Here is a 20383-nt window from a genome sequence, read left to right as displayed (position 1 = left end):
TAGATCCCAGACTGCTTCTACAGCACTAATTGAGGTGCCTTTATAAATGTGAGTTTACTCCTTAGATATAAACAATCATCTTTTGGATCAAACAATATTGGGCCATGTGGCGCATCTGTCTCTTCTTGTTCTTATTTCTTGTGTTCCTCATCTTAAATTTTTTTCTCCCTGAAAGAAAAAAATCGTGTTTCATATCCCTATAAGGATAAGGTTGTGTTTTCTGACAATATTATTTGGAACTTTGTTGTTCCTTCTTTATGTCTTAATCCTTAGAATTATTCATGGTGATCTCTTCATGTTTTGGATTCTGTTATAGTTTTGTAGTGTTACGTACACACTACTAAGGTTTTCAGACTAACGTTTAGTTTGTTTCTTTTGTGGGTTCTGTGAAATGGCAGAAACATTCTGCTTTTGGTTTTTGTATGAAGATTCTTTTTTATATAGCTTTCTTGGTAGCAGGTCAGCTTCCATCTAGATGGATTTGTGCTCATTCTATTGGACCAGTTGTTTCTTCTTGTGTTTTATCAATGGACCAATTTTGCAAGATAGCTATTTGGTCTTCTTTGCATATTTCTTGTACCATTTGGATGTCTGCTTCTTCTGAGGCAGCCTTTGGTAGGATGTCCTTCAGGCAGTTGTCTCAAGTTGGTTTATTTTTAATTGCCTTTTTTAGGCTCTGTTGGGGTTGTGGATTTGGTTTCACAGTGAAAAAAGATGTTTTTTAGATCCCACCCTTTACTTTTATTACTTGTGGACTCAACAGCTTGGGCATTAGTTCCCAGGAGTAATGGATCGTGGACTCTTACCATCTGTATAAACGAAAACATAATTTATGCTTACCTGATAAATTAATTTATTTCATGGTGGTGAGAGTCCACGAGAACCCACCCTATATTTTTCTGGGTTGTTTTTTTCTTTTTTCCCTGCTCCTATTTTATTTGCTCTTTTTACTTCCTCTTTGGGCTCAGCTATACATTAGACTGAGGTACTGGTGAGATGGTGGAGGTTTGGGAAACTTTGCCTCCTCCTAGTGGTAGGGAAAAGCAATTTCCAGGAGTAATGGATCATGGACTCTCACCACCATGAAATAAATGACTTTATCAGGTAGGCATAAATTATGGTATTTTTTTATATAAACATGACTGAAATATTGCCCCTAGTCTATTGATATAGGTTCATTTTATATAGCTATGATTTATTTGGTTTATTTGCTCCCTGGCCCAATTACTTTATGATCAACAAAGTGACCTGAAACAGAACAATCAAAATTATGAATTGCGATGTATTAAAAAAAGAAAAATTGTGGTCTTATTCATACCTTTTTATTTATGCTGTCTCTTAAAAAGCTACTATTTATCTTCATAGATTGTCACTTTTCCTGTTCTATTGTTTTACTTTAACTGTGTTTTTACTGTTGGTGTTTTATTAGCTATTTGAGTGAAATTGTTCTTGGTTTTTGTTAGTGCAATAAATTTTCTTCCTTATAGTTGCAGAGTATGATTATATTTCTCTACATGGAGAACAAGAGGAACCTGAACAACTCGACTTTGACAAATCATCTACTATTCCAAGGAACAGTGATATCAGCCAGAACTACAGAAGAATGTTCCAGACCAAGAGACCAGCTTCTACAGTTAGCCTTTTAGCAGACCCTGATCCAATTGTTCGATCACCATATGTTGCTACTATAAAGCGCAAACCCTCCAATAAGCCGACTGTAAGGCGAGGCACAATCAGTGGAGTTCCCATTCCTATACGACCTCCAATGGTACCTATGAAAGCAGTAAACATTTCTGATATTCCCAAAAGCCCATATGGCGATTGGACCAACAGTGATGAATTTGCACATTTCAAGGATGCAAGATCAGATCTTTTTAACTTGAAACCAGGATTGTGTACATCGGCTCAAAGTCTTAATGCCATGCAAACTACATATTGTGCCTTTATACCGAAACAATCCTACTCTCAAAGTATCCATCCACCCTCTAGCCCACGGAAAATGTTTGCAACTAATGCCAACACTGTAGATACAACAGTATCTCAAACTGCTGCCCCTAAAGTGATACAAAGTAAAGATAGCATAGAAAACGCAACAAATATTATTGATAGTGAGCAAGTTCCACCTCAGGTTGACATGTTATCAATGATAAAACGAGGAGTGAAGCTTAGAAAAACTATCTCCAATGACAGATCAGCTCCTCAGATAAAGTAATATATTTTTTGCATGATTATTTTCATGCACAATATTTGCCTTTTATTGTTTTAAAGAATGTTTTATAATTATTTTAAAAAATCTTTATTTTAGGATTTAAACTTCTTGATTATAATAGGCTAGTGCCATTGATTTCACAATGATTGGCTTCTAATTTAGCTTCCTTAAATGCATTGTCTTTAAAATATGCTGCAATTTAATTTAGTGTTAGTTTTTTGTTTTTAAACTTGGTTCAAAAGCTTACTTTCGATTTAGGAGAGAGTTTTGGGGTTTGTGACTTAAAGGGACACTGAACCCAAAATTTTTCTTTCATGATTCTGATAGAGGGTGCAATTTTAAGCAACTTTCTAATTTACTCCTATTTTTATTTGAAAAGCAAGAATGTAAGTTTAGAAGCGGCCCATTTTTGGTTCACAACCTGGGTTGTGCTTGCTGATTAATGGCTAGATGCGCACCCACCAATAAACAAGTGCTGTCCAGGGTCTGAACCAAAAATTGTCTGGCTGCTTAGCTTAGATGCCTTCTTTTTCAAATAAAGATAGCAAGAGAATGAAGAAAAAATTGATGAAAGGAGTAAATTAGAAAGTTGCTTAAAATAGCATGCTCTATCTTAATCATGAAAGAAAGAAAAATGGGTTTTGTATCCCTTTAAGTTTTGCTTTTGATTGACACAGGTCAATGCTTAAAAAGCAAAGTGTCTGTCTATATAAGGCAATTTGTACTAGGTTTCTCAGTTTTTACTGGGTTCTTTCTAAAACACCCTATATTATGGGTGGGTTTTTTCCACTGGTTTTCGGTCTAACCTTTCATTGAGATATATTATGCGCACTGTGTTGCTACTTAAAGAACCCCTGTCATCAGATTTATGCTAATATTAGAGTTCTGTACATTTAAGCATCAGCATTTCATAGTTTTTTCTATTAGAGAACATTTCTTATTGGTGCATCTTGGCTGGTCCTGAATTGTGAGTCATGTTAAGTTCTAATCCATGTTGTCTTGTCTTTTGTGCTTTCTTGAAGTCCCCTGTTGTATTTTTAAGTTATTTCTATCACACTAGCTGTGCTGGAGTGGTAATAGAATGTGGGTTTGACTGAAAATTCAGGGGCAGAGGAAATCAGCAGAAAAGATGGTTCTCTGTTAAAAGCTCATTGAAAAGTAAATGTCACATTTTTAATTGAATTGTTTAGCAAATGTTTACAATAGCGCCTCATCAAAAAGAAAGTGTTCTGAAAGTGTAATGTTGGAAAGAAAGGTGTGTCAACTTTATTTTCAACATAATAGAAATCTCCACAAAATAGTCTTAATGCAGACTGTAATGTAACATCCAGGTTTAATGATGTACAGAAAGCCAGTGTAGCATAGTTCCCTCAGTACATTGTAAGCATATGTATGTGGACGTATATCTTAAAGGGACACTAAACCCAAATATTTTCTTTCATGATTCAAGTAGAGAATACAATTTTAAACAACATTCCAATTTACTTCTATTATCTAATTTGCTTCTTTCTTTAGATATCCTTTATTGAAGAAATAGCAGTGCACATGAGGGAGCCAATCACACAAGGCATCTATTTGCAGCAACCAATCAGCAGCTACTGAGCCTATCTAGAAATGCTTTTCAGCAAAGTATGTCAAGAGAATTAAGCAAATGAGATAATAGAAGTAAATTAGAAAGTTGTTTAAAATGGCATACTCTTTTTTTTTTTTTAAATCACAAAAGAAAAAAAATTTGGGTTTCATGTCCCTTTAAAGGGCCACTGAACCCAAAGTTTTTCTTTCATGATTCAGATAGAGCATGCTATTTTAAGCAACGTTCTAATTTACGCCTGTTATCAATTTTTCTTCGTTCTCTTGCTATCTTTATTTGAGAAAGAAGGCATCTAAGCTTTTTTTTTTGGTTCAGGACTCTGGACAACATTTTTTTATTGGTGGATGAATGTATCTACCAATCAGCAAGAACAACTCAGGTTGTTCACAAAAAATGGGCCGGCATCTAAACTTACATTCTTGCATTTCAAATAAAGATACCAAGAGAATGAAGAAAATTTGATAATAGGAGTAAATTAGAAAGTTGCTTAGAATGTCATGCTCTATCTGAATCATGAAAGAAAAAAATTGGGTTCAGTGTTCCTTTAACTATCATCGAAAAATTATATCCTCTAATTTGTTAGAGCATGTAATATTAAGACTATTGACCCTACACTACTGTGTGTTTAACCCCCACAGAGGGATTAAACACACAGTAAAAGTACTGCTTGGGAATCACAGAGCACTACTGGTCCCAAGCAGGTTTTTAGTCTTAAAATAGCATGCTCTAACGACAGAGTATGTAATTTTTCGACTGTTAAGGCCCATTATTAGGTGCCATTGCACATTTATGTATAGAATATTTAAAGGGACATTGTGCAGTCAAACATTCTATAATACATTTTGAAATGGAATATTTTTAACATTACAAAACTTTTTTTTTCTTTTTTTAATTGTTATATAATTGGTTAAAGCATTTTGTGTTTTGAAGATTGAATCACAGTATAGCTTTATAACAACCAAGATGTGTTGTTTTTCAAACACTTACTTTCATGCAAAAACGTGTGTAATGTTCAAAAGCAAATATAAAAGAGCATGACAGAAAATATGCCTAGTCCTTTTTAAGGGTATTTATACAAGGAACCATGAATGTGTGATTTCATAAGATGTCAGTAAAATGACAGTTCAGTAACATTGCAGCGAGTTAAAAACATCTCTGAAATGTATATAGTGGGTGTGTGCAACAGAGGCTACATTAAGAAGCATTTTCATTGCATTTAAACAAGTTGCAGTTTATTTTCTATTTACTGGGGTAGCATTAATAAAATCCCATATTTTAACTTTATTTCTTCAAGACTGTCGGCTAAACCCATCTGAGTTAGACATGGTAATTGTTGTTTATCCCCTTCCATATATCGTTAAAAAAAAATGAAAATAAAACCGCTATGCTAGTTTATCGTGGGTAAAACAGATCATACAAGGTTTCAAATATTAGAAATGGTTCAGCATCATTGATCATTTTGATTTAATAGTCTACTGTTGTCCCATTATCCATTGAAACATAAACTACTTATCTGTAATCCTTAAATATCAGACTTTCTGACTCTTAAGACTGGCACATGATTCATTTTTATAATTCATATCGCTAACCACATTATTCTGAACATTGTGCTCTTAGATTCATGCTGCTTGGTGTTAGGCAAAAAGAAAAAGCTCCTAGGGGAGTTGTTTGACTTATCTTTCTTTGTTTTTCCTTCTTTGAATCATTTTTTTCAGTTTTACTACCCACTTGCTTTAAATATTAAAGTTTGGGATGTAACTCGGTTACACCATTTTTTTCCAGTACTGCAATGATTTGGCCATCCCCTGACCTTCATCAGGAAAACCCACGGATGGACCTTGACATTGCAGGCTCCTGGCACAAATCTATCTTTTGACTTATTATATTGGAAAGTGCATTTATGGTCTGAGGTTCATCTCCTTCGGATATTGAGGACACTCAGGTCTACCATTTTCATTAAGGAGCAGACAAAGAAGTAAGAGCTTTGTTGCTAGGTTGGATATTTCCTGTGAGAATTCTTTTGCTTTTATCTATTTCCTTTTGGTCCAGGATAGCTCTCAACTCCTTGCTGGATATGCAGGTGGTTTCATGTCTGCCTCCAGGGGATAAGCATTTATTTTGTGTCCATTTACATTTTTTTAATCTCTTTTTTTCACGTCTCTTTTGCACATAGTAGAGATGTAGATATGGTACTTTTTTAGTTTGTCTTAAAATGTCTCAGGAAATAGAAAAAACAGGACCTGGGTGTTCCAAAGTACAATAAGGCCCCAAGAGCAGAAGAATAAACCATCAGAGATAAACATTATTATAGAATTTGTAAATATAAAATAAAAGTATGTTATAAAGTTGCTTTGATATGCATAATTTAACATTTTATATTACAAGTGTTTACTGTCTGTTTTACTAAAACTGTGGTAACCTTGTGGAATTCCTTGTGTGCTTGCACATAGATTTTATCTGTTAGCTTTATCACCAATAGCATTTAGAAAAGAAGTCTTGTAGTTTGGGATAGCATTTTTTTTTCTTTCTTCCATGCCCTTATATGGTTCTGCTTTGTTAATAGTACAGTAAGCTGTCATGATGGTAAGATTTTATATTTTTTGGTGTGCGGCAAAATATTTAGCCTATTCCCTTTTTGGTTGTATGCTGGACACTGTTGAAATCTAAACCCAGCAATATGTTTGTAATAGAAATACCAATAGTAGAACAACAATATTTGTGTAACTAACTTTGAAACCCAAGATGTAATGTAATAACAGCAAGCTGGATCTGAAGACTGCAGGGGGAAAAGTGGGCATATTCAGAACCACCTCCACTTTTTAAACCACTATCTTTTTGTTGAGTGTACTGGTGCCATTTTGCAGTTATTACATCAACCTTTTGTGTGGTACTTATAAAAGCAATATACAGTATCAACATTTTAAATGGCAACACATTTTGTCACAATTTTTATGGTAAATATGTAGTATATGTTGCCGATATTTTGATAGTATAATTTGGAGAAGGTTCTTGTGGGTGGAAGAAGAAGACAAGGCTAAAAACATCTGGTACATATTTCTGTCTAAAACCAACTAGCATGAAACTAATTGCCCAATAGTTAGTCTGATGTCTTGAGAATATAGAAAAATATAAATATTTTTAAATTAAATATAAATGTAATTTTTGCTACAGAACAGTTATTCACACAGATTCCTTGTTTTGTTTGTCTGCTTTGTATTTCTGTTACTGAAACATCATAGTTTGCATATATACATTATTTACTGTTCCCTTTATCATCTGTGAACCCAAAGACATTTTTCCTGCATACTTTCTATTTTGCTTTTTACAATTTAGGAAAGAGATCTAGCGTACGGTGATATAAAAAAGAGAGAGAAAAATTCTGTATCTATTTAAAGGTGTAACCCAAGAGAATTAAAATACAGACAGAGGTGTGTACACTAAATATATCCGTTTCAAAAATTGAATATATTGAGGCCTATGTATCAAAGGTCTTGCGGACCTGATCCGACAGTGCGGATCAGGTCCGCAAGACCTCGCTGAATGCGGAGAGCAATACGCTCTCCATATTCAGCATTGCACCAGCAGCTCACAAGAGCTGCTGGTGCAACGCCGCCCCCTGCAGACTTGCGGTCAATGGGCCGCCAGCAGGGAGGTGTCAATCAACCCGATCGTACTCAATCGGGTTGAATTGTGGCGATTCCTATCTGCCTGCTCAGAGCAGGCGGACAGGGTTATGGAGCAGCTGTCTTTGTGACCGCTGCTTCATAACTGCTGTTTCTGGCGAGTCTGAAGACTCGCCAGAAACACGGGCCCCCAAGCTCCGTACGGAGCTTGATAAATAGGCCTCATTGTCTTAATTTTTAAACACAATGTTCTGTAACCTACTCTTTCCTATAACTTGCCTTATTTTCATTAATCTAGTTGCACTAACAGTGATACTGTTGCATGTTAATTGTACTGCTGACTAGCAAAAGGCTATTGAATCAATGCCTCTGTACATTACATTTTTTCATTTATTAAGTCTTTATTTACGTTTCAGATATTTTGATGCACTGCTTTCTATATAATATTGTGTTAAATGAATGCTGTACATATTAAGATTTTGATTGAACATTTATATATTGTGCTTTTTTGATAATCTGAATTTTCCTTCTTTTGTAAAATATTTTGATTCATTGTATTTAAATGGTAAAATATCTTTTTTTTACTGCATCATCCAATGAGAAGATTTCTATACTTTTTTTTTTTTACATAATTATAATGCATGAAATGGTGCAAAGCGAGCACAATTTTTGCTAGGCTTTAATGAAAATGTGATTAGCTAATAAACAGTTGCTGGTGGGGTTTCTTTTTTTTAAAAAAAATGACGTGCCAGAAGCTTTTTTTGCTTTATATTTACCAGAAAATCAAAATTTTTAAGGTATTTCAATTATTTATTTTTTTCCTTCCTGACTAAAAATAAACAGCTGTGTACTGTAAATTCTATTCATGGCACTAAAGATTTTACTGCAATGGCCAAATTGAGTACAGGAACACGTTATACTTCCTATATAAGATTATTTTTTATCAACAATAGGTTTTGGTCATTAATTAACAAACACCAGCAACTGTGTATTATAAAACCTTAAGTTTCCCTTAAAAAAAAACCTTGTATCATTTTATACTTGATGTTATATCAAAGCAAGAAACCAAAAAAATATATATAAATAGCTTAAAATACCCAGCACAGCAGTGCTGTATCTACTGTAGGTGAAAGTGCATATTTTCAGGGAAAGGGTAAATCTTTTACAAATATATGTTAAATATTTTAGTGTAATACTAAAATAATTTTGAACACTTTATAAAGATGTTTGATATTTCCAAATTGGTTAATAGATATAAATTGTAGATTTTTCTGAAAGATTAAATAAACAAAAACAGCACAGGTAATTGATTTAATTATGCACTTTTGTGTGCAGAGAAAAATAAAGATACAAACTGTATATAATAGTATTTGTAAAGTACAGTTTTGGGGGGGGGGGTTGTATTTTTGTTTTATTTTTTGCAGATTTTGTCTAGAAATAATTACGAACTCAGCAGGTCTGGGTATCCAGTTTAAATCGTCTTCTTTTTTTTGTGCTAATTTTACTCTGTTAATACAAAAAAAGTGTCAAACAAGGACCTTACATTAATACTTGGTCAATCTAATAGTAAACTAAATAAACCAGCAAATAAAAAGGTATCTTTCATTTATGCTTTCACTTGTGCAACCAAAAGCTGTTGCAAACCAACACACTTGATTGCTTATTCAGTAAAAATGTTATCTCAGCATTCATTCGGCCGTTAATTAGACACTCATATTCGGGTGGTGTAAGCAGCATATTTCTTTATCAGACACAATTAGTTTTTAAAAAATTACTGTGTGCAGTTTATGCAAAAAAAATGTTTTGGTTAATGTTTTATTAAATATGCAAATTCTCCTCCAATATATTGCTTAGCAATCAGATTATTTATTAAATGTAAGGTCAACTGTATTTATGGATAGTTTGCCAGTATCACATTATTTCTTATAAATCATAATCTAAAAATGATATTTAAGACAATGTATGTATGCAGAATATTCTTCTGTATAAACAATTGTGAAAAGCTGAAAATCCCTAATCATAAAGACAGCAATTTTGTTTAAAAACTGCAAAGAAAAACAGGAAATTTATATATGAAATCAAAATGTGTTAGAACAAATACTATCAAACTGTTTTATTTGGATGTTCAAGATATGTGTATATTTTTGTTTTATTTTGTAAATTAAACATTGTTGGAAAACATGTTTCTTTCATTACCAGTCCATATATCAGGTTTTTGTGAGTACAATAATTGAAATGCTTTTTAGAATTGATGCTACATATAAAACACATGAAAGGGGATTTGTCGTGGGTATTCTATATGAAACTACAGTACTGTAAAGGTAAACATTGAAACATTTTTAAAAAGTAATTTAATTAAATGTATAAAAGGAAAATATGTATATGAACATATATTTATGTATATCCATACAATGAGAATATTAGATTCTAAACTTTGAAATAACAAGAATGATAGACAGAACTTAATTTTAAAGACCATTAAATACAGCAGAATTTCGTAATCATCAATGTGATAGTAGTTACTCTGAATTTTAAATAAGCAGTAGTTTGTTTTTTTTCTGACAAATTTCACGATTTCTGTTTGCTGGCCCCCTGTCTGACAGCCATCACCTAATCACAGACTCGTATACGTAGACACTGAACTCTTGCACATGCTCGGTAGTAGCTGGTGCCTCAGAATGTAAGAATGTAAAAACTGCACAATTTGATAATGAAAGTAAATTGGAAAGTCTCTTAAAATTTAAAGCTCTATCTGAATCATGAATGTTTAATTTTGACTTTAGTGTCCCTTTAGTACAATAAAAAAAAACACATTTAGAATATGAACAGTAAGTTTCAGCCAATCTTCATAACCGGCCTCTTCTGAAAGAGAAGTCTTATTGCATTTTCTATTGGACAATGTCACTGCAGTGGCATATATCAATTTTCAAAGAGGAACACATTTTCCAATGGGCAGAGAACAGTTGCTGCATCATTTTTGCAGTTCTTATTCAAGATGAACAACTGGAAAGCAGGATATTTCAGTTAACAATTCCTTCATCCTGAGGATTGTTTTCTTCATAATGATGTCTTCAATCAGATTATCAAAAAGTGGGGTCTTCAAGAAATAGACCTGGTGGCTTCTTATTTAATAATTTAGTTTTCTGTTTGTTGATTCTCTAGCATACATATTTCCTCCTACTCTTCTGATTCCAAGCGTGATACCTAGAATCAATCAAAAGATGTCCTTAGTGTGGTCGTTGAAAATTCTGATAGCTTCAGCATTTCATCGCCAAACGTGGTTCACTGTCAAATGTCCATTTTCTTTATAAATGGAAAGAATCCACAGCTGCATTCATTACTTTTGGGAATTCAGAACCTGGCCACCAGGAGGAGGCAAAGACACCCCAGCCAAAGGCTTAAATACCACTCCCACTTCAGTCATCCCCCAGTCATTCTTTGCCTTTCGTCCCAGGAGGTTGGCAGAGAAGTGTCAGAAGTTTTTCAATAGTCTCTTATGAAGGGTAGTACTCTTCGGCATGAGACTGGAGTTTTAAGTAGTCCTGTCAGCCTCTCAGTGAGAGCATGAATGAAAGTTAGAGTCCGGAGATGCAGGGAGAGTCTTTCTGCGAAACCATCCTGACTCATATTGACAGCTCCACAAACAATCGGCATTAATGAGTTTTGCTGCCTGCTTTCTTCTCTCAAGTCCATGGCAGAGGTTACGCTACTATCTGTCGCACTTGAAAAACCGTGTTCCTGTTCCACGTAGTAGATTCCGGTAAGATCGTTTAGTTTTCTTTCTTTATGATTGCCTGGTATTACAAATGTTTTCCCGAGAGGCTACCACCTTGCGGGACTAACTATAACTCGCGGTCTAAGTGAGGCTCCTTTTGTATCTTGGAATCAAGGGTTATTGAACAGGGTTTTTTTTTTATCATGTTTATGTGATCCGACCTGCTTATATGTGGTGTTACTTAGGTTCTTGGCTAGAAACATAATGGCCTTAGGAAGTGACGCTGCCTTTACGGTTGAGCGCGCCTTTTCTGGACCGCACGGTGCACCTGGTGACCTGGCATGGTCACGTTTTGACTCCATTTCCGCATTCCTGACCGTGTGGCGATGGAACATTTCTGGTCCGCTGGTGTTGAGTCCTAGGAGGTGGTGAGTGCCCCAGCCATTGTAGGTGTCAGGTACCCTTTACTTTTCTTATTTGGTCCATTTTTTGTATTCAATATCCCAGTTATGGAGGATTCTGATAATGGCGAGATGAACGTCTCTGACTCAGTCTATTTCTCGTGAGGAATATGAATTGGCCCGGGTGCTCAATTCCTCTGGATCGGGGAATCAAGGAGCCGCTGAGCCATCTGTCTCTGGGGGTCCCGTTCCCTTCCACCAACTCTTACTACACATGCAGGTAACCCAGATTTTGCTTATCCTTCTCTGAAAGGTGGCTTGTCCCCCCCCCTCCCCCGGATGTTATGGCACATTTTCGCATGTTCATTATTATGGCGCTGGCGCATCTGCAGCTACCTAAAGTGTGCTTACGATATTATAAGTGTTCCTTTGACCGGGGCTCTTCAGGCATGGGATTGCCTGCTCAGCTATTGGGGGAAACGACTTCCTAAGGCTTCAGGGGTCAACCTTCAGGGTCGGGTCGTCTTCTGTTCCGGCGAGGGTATGCTGTGCCTTTTTGTTTTAGACTGGCGCGCCTTCGTGTCCTTTTGAGGCACATTCTGGCATTGGAGGATCCCATCTTTAATGGATACGGGAATTCTCAGTCTTCTACTTCGAATTTTGCACAGTTTACTTTTACGGAAGTTTGTTTGATGTGAGGACTTGTTAATCCTATCCCCTGGGGATGACTGTTTGTGGCCTTGACAGTATTGACCCTGAGTTCAGGCTGGTCCTGATTGGGTTCGGACCCTTCTGTCTTGCGGCCTATTTCAGACACGTGGCACCTGTTCTGCCTGGCTGGTCTGGTTGAGGCGCAGAGTGTTCACATTATTATTTGTGTTATTCAGTTGCGCATTCTGTGAGGGCCTGAGGGTCAGTGAGGCGTGGGGGATTGGTTCAGTCCTTGTTAGCCCCTCTAGCTGGACGACTGGGTCTCTGTGAAATTCCGCTGCGACACACTCTGTTTTCCGTTATTTTGTCGGAAAGAGGAGTATTTCCTTCCCTGCGTGGATTTGGGAGGTGGAGGACTCTGGGCCTCCTGGTCGCCGGCCCTGACGGTCTTGCCTTTCAGGGGCTCCTTGGTATTGTCCTTTTTTGGTCTTGTTCCTTTTGAGGTTCTCTTACCTTGGGTTGAGATTTCTCGGCCTTGTCCGTTTCTCCTTAGCGGTTTTAACCGCTTTTATGGGGAGGGCTGTTTGGTTTTTCCTTAGTCGGGAGTTTCTTGTTTCCCTATCAGGGACGTTATGTTATGCTATGTTGTCTCCTTCTCTGAGCTTCGCTTGGGGGTTTTGTTCTACCAGGGTTTGGGATGTTCTGCATTCTTTTTCCTTGGCTGTGGTCCTCCAGTTGCGTACTGTGAGGAGATATGGAGACTTGCCTTTGTTCTACTCGCTCTTTGAGGGACTTTGCTCCTTGAGGTTCTCCCTTGGTCTCTAGAAGTCTTGGCACGCCTCTGTCGTGTTCCAGCTCCTTTTTGGAGTGTTTGGACTCTTGTAGGGGGTGTTCTCTTCCTTTTAGGTTGAGATTGGTGAGTGAATCTTGTTCCCATTCTCCGGGATAGTCCCGATTATTCCCCGGTGAGATGCGCTACTTATGGCATCCCTTGTCCTTTGAACAATGTATATTGCCCTTCGTGGGGAGTTCTCTCTGTGTTCTTCGGGACATCTGGATGTTTTTCATCCGGCTTTTGTTTTCATCAGACTTGGCTCATGTCTTGTGAGCATGTGCACTGTAATTATATGTGCTCTTCTCTTTGCGGGGTTGTTTGGTCCTTCTTATGAAGGGGGGGTTTCTTTCATGTAATTGGCAAGAGTCCATGAGCTAGTGACGTATGGGATATACAATCCTACCAGGAAGGTCAAAGTTTCTCAAACCTCAATGCCTATAAATACACCCCTCACCACACCCACAATTCTGTTTTACAAACCTTGCCTCCTATGTGCTGTTCTTTCTGTGGAGATAGAATCTTCATGTTGAGACTGTCAGTTATGATGGGTTCTCATAGGAATCTTCTGCATGTGCGATGTTAATCTCCTATGGGTTATCTTTGGCAGTACCTATTTGAGGGAGTTCTTGGGTTAGCACCCAAATTCTGTGGGGGTGACGAGTTCACTCCATTCCGTCCTTCCCTAGGGGTTGGCGTTTGAGGTCCTTTCTGTTCCCCTGTTTTTCAGACCTGCCTGTCGCTTGGGCTGGTCCGGTGTGGAGCAGGATATGAGATAGGTGGTCGTCCTCGGGCCTTTTAAGGTTCGTTGAGCCTTCTTGAGGTTTTGTGCTTTCTCTATGTCACAATATTTGAGGAGGACTGATGGCTTTTGGATAGTCTGTGATGTGCCCACTGTTTAGTGGATGTTTAGCAGTCTGGCAATTAGGATTTGATATCTCTTTTCAGCTGCTCTTACTTGCTGGCAAGTATTCTTTTCAGAGTCATCCTGGTATGACTGTAGCATGTGGGTTGACTCAGGTGTTCACTTGCTTGCTGCACGTGTTCGATCTGTGAATATTTCGATATTCTGAGTTATCTGTGACTTGAGGACTTTTGAGGACTTCAGTTGTCTTTTAAGATGCGATGCATTGTATTTAGGAGGTTTTCTTCTTGGTTTCTGTTCCCGGTCTTAACCTTGTGGTTTCTGCATTTTCCGGTGTCTGACCTGCTGTTTTGGTCTAGTGGTGAGCTTAGCGACTTCACTATCTGAAGGCTGAGAGTTTCCATACCCACTGTGGGTGCTGTGGTTTCTCATTGCCTACCTGTTTCTCAAGACCGTTTTGGGTCTCTGTGAGCTCGCCATGGTTCTCGGGGTTCCTTTTTTCATTTGGAACCAGTTGCACTTTATTTGGGTTGCATTTGAGGATCCTTGGTTTTTTTCTTTCACGTTTTTCTCCTTTTTTGGGGGAGTTTTTGGTTCTTGATCCCTTTCTCTAGTAAGGGGTGGGACGTTGGTGACCCACTGCTGGGAGGCGGTGTCTCCTGTAGGCGGGTTGGCTTAGTAGAGTCTTTTCTGCGGTCTCTAGCAAGGTCTTATGGACTATCTGCGGGTTAGTATCCTTGGGGCCTTTTTCGAAGTTTTTTCAGCTTCAGATGAAGCAGGTTTTTTGGGTAGGGTTTGTAGGTTTGGTGCCCTCAGAATGGGCCGCCTTTTGTACCCTCCCATTTTGCATTCAGTGTCCTCTATAGCTTGGGTATTGTTTTCCCAAAAGTAATGAATACAGCTGTGGACTCTTTCCATTTATGAAGAAAACCATAAATTATGCTTACCTGATCATTTTCTTTTTCTTCAGATGGAAAGAGTGCACAGCTCCCCGCCCATGTTTTTCTATGTGGCGTCTGTTATTTTTATTCTTCTGGCACCTTTTCACCCTATTTCTTCTACTGTTCCTTGGCAGAATGATTGGGGGACGAGGGAAGTGGGAGGGGTATTTAAGCCTTTGGCTGGGGTGTCTTTGCCTCCTCCTGGTGGCCAGGTTCTGAATTCCCAGAGTGTATAAAAGAACAAAGCGGCACCTCATGTGCGGGATCATCAAACATGTATAAACTCGACACAATATGAGCCAAATGGATACTCACATGTTAATAAAGCACCCTAATGTGCCGATAGATGCAGGCTGTAGATTGATAGGGTGTAACAGCTCACCCACAGCTGGAAATTCTTGTGTGTTGCAGTAAATATATTAAAGTGTCAGTAAACCTTAAAACTAATGTTATATAATTCTGCACATAGTGCAGAATTATATAACATTATATTAGTCATATATTAATCATCATTTGTTTTCATGATTAAGATAGTGCATGTAATTTTAAACAACTTTAAAAAAAAAAAAAAGTAGTTAAAAAGTAGGGAGGTAAGCTCAGGAGCGGGCTTCAATCAAAATTCAACAAAACATACATCAAACTCAAAGTATATTAAAAGAAAAAGTGGTGAGAGATCACTATTAGTATTAGGCACATATATCTGCAACAGCTTAATACTCAACATGAGATCTACCAAGGATACTGTCTTATTCAGGAAAATGCAAAACACCAGACTAGTTGACATACTTTCCAAAGAAACTACTACCTTTATTTTTTATTTTATCTTTTTTTTTTTTTTTTTTGTCCTTGCACAATTCTGTAACTTGTCCTTCATTGATATGCATTGTTTGGTGTGTGTTTTTTTTTTTTTTATCTCCATCATATGAATAGTGTATTAATTTAGAGTGATAGAATAAATAGGATAATACATTTATATATATATATATATATAAAAATAATTTAGTACAATAATTGGTACTTTTTTCCCAAAGGCAAGGAGAGTCAACAACTTCATTCCTTACTGTTGGGAATACAACACCTGGCCACCAGGAGGAAGCAAAGACACACCAGCCAAAGGCTTAAATAGACATTGGAACTTTAGTCAAAGCATTTTACTTTTCACTTTGACCGTTGCACAGTTTTTTATTTTAATCACGCTTTTACACTTGGTAGGGGCAGCTCCTATTGCGTATCACGTGATCGGGTGCGTTTTACTTCCGTATTAGCGTTCTAGTCTGCAACAGGCTGCTTTTTGATTGACAGGGAGTCCGTCTAGTTTTTTACTGAGGCCCTAGGAGGTGGTGAGTAGCCCAGCTATTGGTGTGTGAATAAAGGTGCCACTTATTTCAAAATCTTTCTATCATTATGTGGGAATATTCCAAAGCGATAGAGGACTGATATTAACCCTCCAGGGGGCTACATATCGTCAGTGTCTATTTCAAATAACTGCCTCTACTGTGAGGGGACCCTAGTATGTCCCCCTGCACAACTCTGTTGTCTAGGTGTTGTTTTTAAGAACAAAAAGGGAACAAAGAATGGTAGCCTTTCTAATAAATGTAGTGCCTCTGAGCCGTCTACCTCTCAGGACCCAGTTTTCCAGGAGACACCTACCCCTCACTCCAAAATCTTGTTTCAACCCTCTTTCACATGCAGTTCCCTGCAACATGCCTAATCCCCCTACAGGAGGGGGATTTTTTCCTGCAGACTTTATTACGCAGTTACAATCTGCTGTGTCCGCAGCCTTAAAGGGACAGTCAAGTCCCAAAAAAACATTCATGATTCAAATGGGGCATGTAATTTTAAACAACTTTCCAATTTACGTTTATCACCAATTTTGCTTTGTTCTCTTGGTATTCTTAGTTGAAAGCTAAACCTAGGAGGTTCATATGCTAATTTCTTAGACCTTGAAGGCCGCCTTTAAACTAAATGCATTTTGATAGTTTTTCACCACTAGAGGGCATTAGTTCACGTGTTTCATATAGATAACATTAAACTCATGCACGTGAATTTACCATGGAGTCGGCTCTGATTGGCTAAAATGCAAGTCTGTCAAAAGCACTGAAATAAGGGGGCAGTCTGCTGAAGCTTAGATACAAGGTAATAACAGAGGTAAAACATGTATAATTATAACTGTTGGTTATGCAAAACTGAGGAATTGGTAATTAAGGGATTATCTATCTTTTAAAACAACAAAAATTCTGGTGTTGACTGTCCCTTTAAGTGCCTTGCCTGTCTCTAGAAAACGAAAGAGAAAGGTTAAACATAACTCTACAAACCTAGATTTATCTAAATTTCAATCTGACTAAGCTAGTATGTCCCAGCTCTCTGAGGATGAATTAACCTTGGTAGCATCTGAGGGCAAGCTGTCTGAAGTTAAACCAACTCCTTCTGAGGAACCCTCTTTTAGATTTAAGACTGAACATCTGCGCATTCTTTTAAAGGAAGTCTTATCTACCTTAGAGGTTCCTGAAGCAAAGCTTCCTGAGGAAACAATAATTCCGAAACTAGATGGAGTTTGAGGATAAGAAGGCTCCACAGACCTTCCCAGTCCCAGTTCGCATGGCGAATATTATTTCTTCTGAATGGGAGAGGATTGGAACTCCATTCTCCCCTTCTACCTTTTAAGAAAATTCTTCCAGTTCTCGAGTCTCATCTGGAATTGAGAGGTTCCATTCTTAAGGAGAATGGAGCCATTTCTATGCTCACCAAGTGCACTACTATTCCCCTAGAGGATAGCTCTTCTTTCAGATAACCTATGGACAAAATATTGGAGAGTTATTTAAGTAAGATGTTCTAACATATGGGATATCTTTCAGCCTGCAGCAGTGATCGCTGCGGTTGCAGGCGCGGCTACCTGTTGGTGTGACTCTCTGAGCTTACTGAAGTAAAATCCCCCCTGACGAGATTCAAGATAGAATTTAGGCTCTGAGAATTGCAAATTCTTTTATCTGTGATGTGAACATTCAGATTATTTGCCTGAACGCCAAAGGTTCAGGTTTTTTGGTCCTAGCTCGCAGGGCCCCTTAAGTTGAAGTCTTGGTCAGCAGATATGACTTCTAAATCTAGATTTCATTCTCTTCCACTTAAGGGGAAGATTGTATTTGGTCCAGGACTGGACTTCATCAGGTCTACTGGGGGGAAAAGGAGCCTTCCTTCCCCAGGACAAGAACAACACATTTAAGGGACGACAGTCTATCAATTTTCGTTCCTTTCATTCAGACAAGTCTATCTTCTTCCAAGCCCGAGCAGTCCAAGGGTACTTGGAAACCTCCCCAGACTTGGAACAAATCCAAGCAGACTAAGAAATCTACAGATAACAAATCTGCATGAAGCAACGGCCACCAATCTGGGATCAGATTGAGTAGGGGGCAGACTGCCTTTTTTCTCAGATGCCTGGTTTCAGGATGTACATGATTCTTGGGTGTTAGATGTTGTATCTCATGGATACACAATAGGATTCAAATCTCCTCCTCTCCAGGATATCTTCAAGACTAGAGAAGAGGACAGCCTTTTTACATTGCGTACAGGATCTATCTTTCTTGGGAGTAATAGTCCCAGTACCTGCCTCAGAAAGAGGACTAGGGTTCTATTCCAATCTTTCCATGGTTCCCAAGAAGGAGGGAACATTCAGACCAATTTTAGACTTATACATAATACTCGTTTTTCTTTGCATAAATGTTTTGTAGATGATCTATTTATATAGCCCATAAAGTTTTTTTCTTTTTTTTTTAAATGGATAGTTTTGCTTATTTTTAAATACAATTGCTCTGATTTTCAGACTCCTAACCAAGCCCCAAAGTTTTAGGAGAATACCAACATATACCTACTCCAGCTTGCTTCTGTTTGTGTAAAGGGTCTTTTCATATTTAAAGGGAGGGGGGAGTGTCTTATATTTCCCACTGGCAGTGGGTGTTCCAGTAACCTTTTAAACAGAGCTAAATTGGAAGCTTCTATGTAAGTTTTTAAATATTCTAATACAGGAGGGACAATTCATGACTACAATAGATCTGAAGGATGCATACCTGCATGTCCTGATTCATCAGGATCACTTTCAGTTCCTGAGATTTGCGTTTCAGGCTCAGCATTTCCAGTTTATAGCTCTGTTGTTTGGCTTAGCTACTGCTCTAAGGATATTTACAAAGGTTCTGGGTGCTCTTCTAGTTGTAGCTAGATCGCAGAGTATTGCGGTAGCCCCTTACCTGGACGATATCTTGGTTCAGGCTCCATCTTTTCCTTTGGCAGAAGCACATTCTGAAACTCTTCTGAATCTGCTTCGGGTCACATGGATTGAAGATAAAATTAGAAAATAGTTCTCTGTCATAGATTCAGTCCGCTTGAAGATTTTTCTAACAGATCAAAGACTTTCCAAGCTAATGGAGAGTTGTCTTTCTCTTCAGGCCACTCTAAGACCTTCAGTGGCCCAGTGCATTGAAGTAATGGGACTCATGGTGTCCTGTATAGAAATCATTCCTTTTGCCCGATTTCATCACAGACCTCTACAACCATGTATGCTGAGACAATGAAACAGCGATCATTCAGATCTGTCTCAGGAGATTGTGTTGGACGACCTGACGAGAGATTCTCTCGGTGGCTTTGTCAGAATCACCTGTCGATAGGCACGTGCTTCTTGAGACCGTCCTGGGAGATTGTAACTACGGATGCCAGCCTCTTGGGCTGGGGAGCTGTCTGGGGTCCCAGGAGGGCTCAGGGGCTTTGGTCTCAGGAAGAATCTTAACTTCCGATCAACATTCTGGAAGTAAGAGCAATTCACCATGCGTTTAAAAGCATGGTCTCAACTGGGTTCGACCCGGTATATAAGATTCTATATATCAGACAATATAACCTCAATCGCTTACATCAACCATCAAGGGGGAACAATCTTTCCTTAATCTTACAATGGGTGGAAGCTCACAACTGTCTTCTGTCAGCTATCCACATTCTGTCAGCTATCCACATGGTCTCTCCACCCCAAAGTGTTTGCAGAGATTTGTCTCAGATGGGGAATGCTAGAGATCGATCTCATGGCTTCTCGCCTAAATGCCAAGCTACCCAGATGCAGGTCAATATCGAGGGATCCTCAAGCAGAGATAATAGATGCATTGGCGGTTCCATGAAGGTTGTCTCATATCTCTCTTCCCTCCCTTGGCTCTGCTCCCTCGGGTAGTGTCTTGCATCAAACAGGAGCAAGCCCCAGTAATTCTACTAGCTCCATCCTGGCCTCGATGGACCTGGTTTGCAGATCTGGTGAGAATGTCATTGTCTCCTCCTTGGAGGTTAGCTTAAAAGAAGGACATAATTCAAAGCCCCTTCCTACACCAAAAGCTAGATTCTCTGAGGCCGACTGCGTGGAGATTGAACATTTAGTTCTGTTCAAAAGAGGATTTTACGAGTGTCATAGACACATTGATTCAGGCTCGTAAGCCAGTTACTCGCCGCATCTACCATAAGTTGTGGAGGACTTATCTTCACTGGTGTGTGGAACATAGTTTCCCATGGTACAAAGTGAAGGTTGCTAG

General features: G+C 38.2%; 1 protein-coding gene across 1 annotated transcript in view; it reads left to right on the top strand.

The window, feature by feature from the left end:
• The window catches only part of LOC128662824 (protein MTSS 1), a 734156-nt gene extending 724552 nt beyond the window's left edge, over positions 1-9604 (top strand). Inside the window, exon 10 of the mRNA XM_053716804.1 lies at positions 1488-9604. Within this exon, the coding sequence (XP_053572779.1) occupies positions 1488-2212 (725 nt within the window). The 3' untranslated portion in view covers positions 2213-9604. The remainder of the gene's footprint in view (positions 1-1487) is intronic.
• Positions 9605-20383: the final 10779 nt, after the last annotated feature.

This window comes from Bombina bombina, chromosome 1, assembly GCF_027579735.1.
Source record: "Bombina bombina isolate aBomBom1 chromosome 1, aBomBom1.pri, whole genome shotgun sequence".
NCBI classification, from domain to species: domain Eukaryota; kingdom Metazoa; phylum Chordata; class Amphibia; order Anura; family Bombinatoridae; genus Bombina; species Bombina bombina.
Note: the sequence above shows the minus strand (reverse complement) of the source record. Positions and strands in the feature narration are given on the sequence as shown.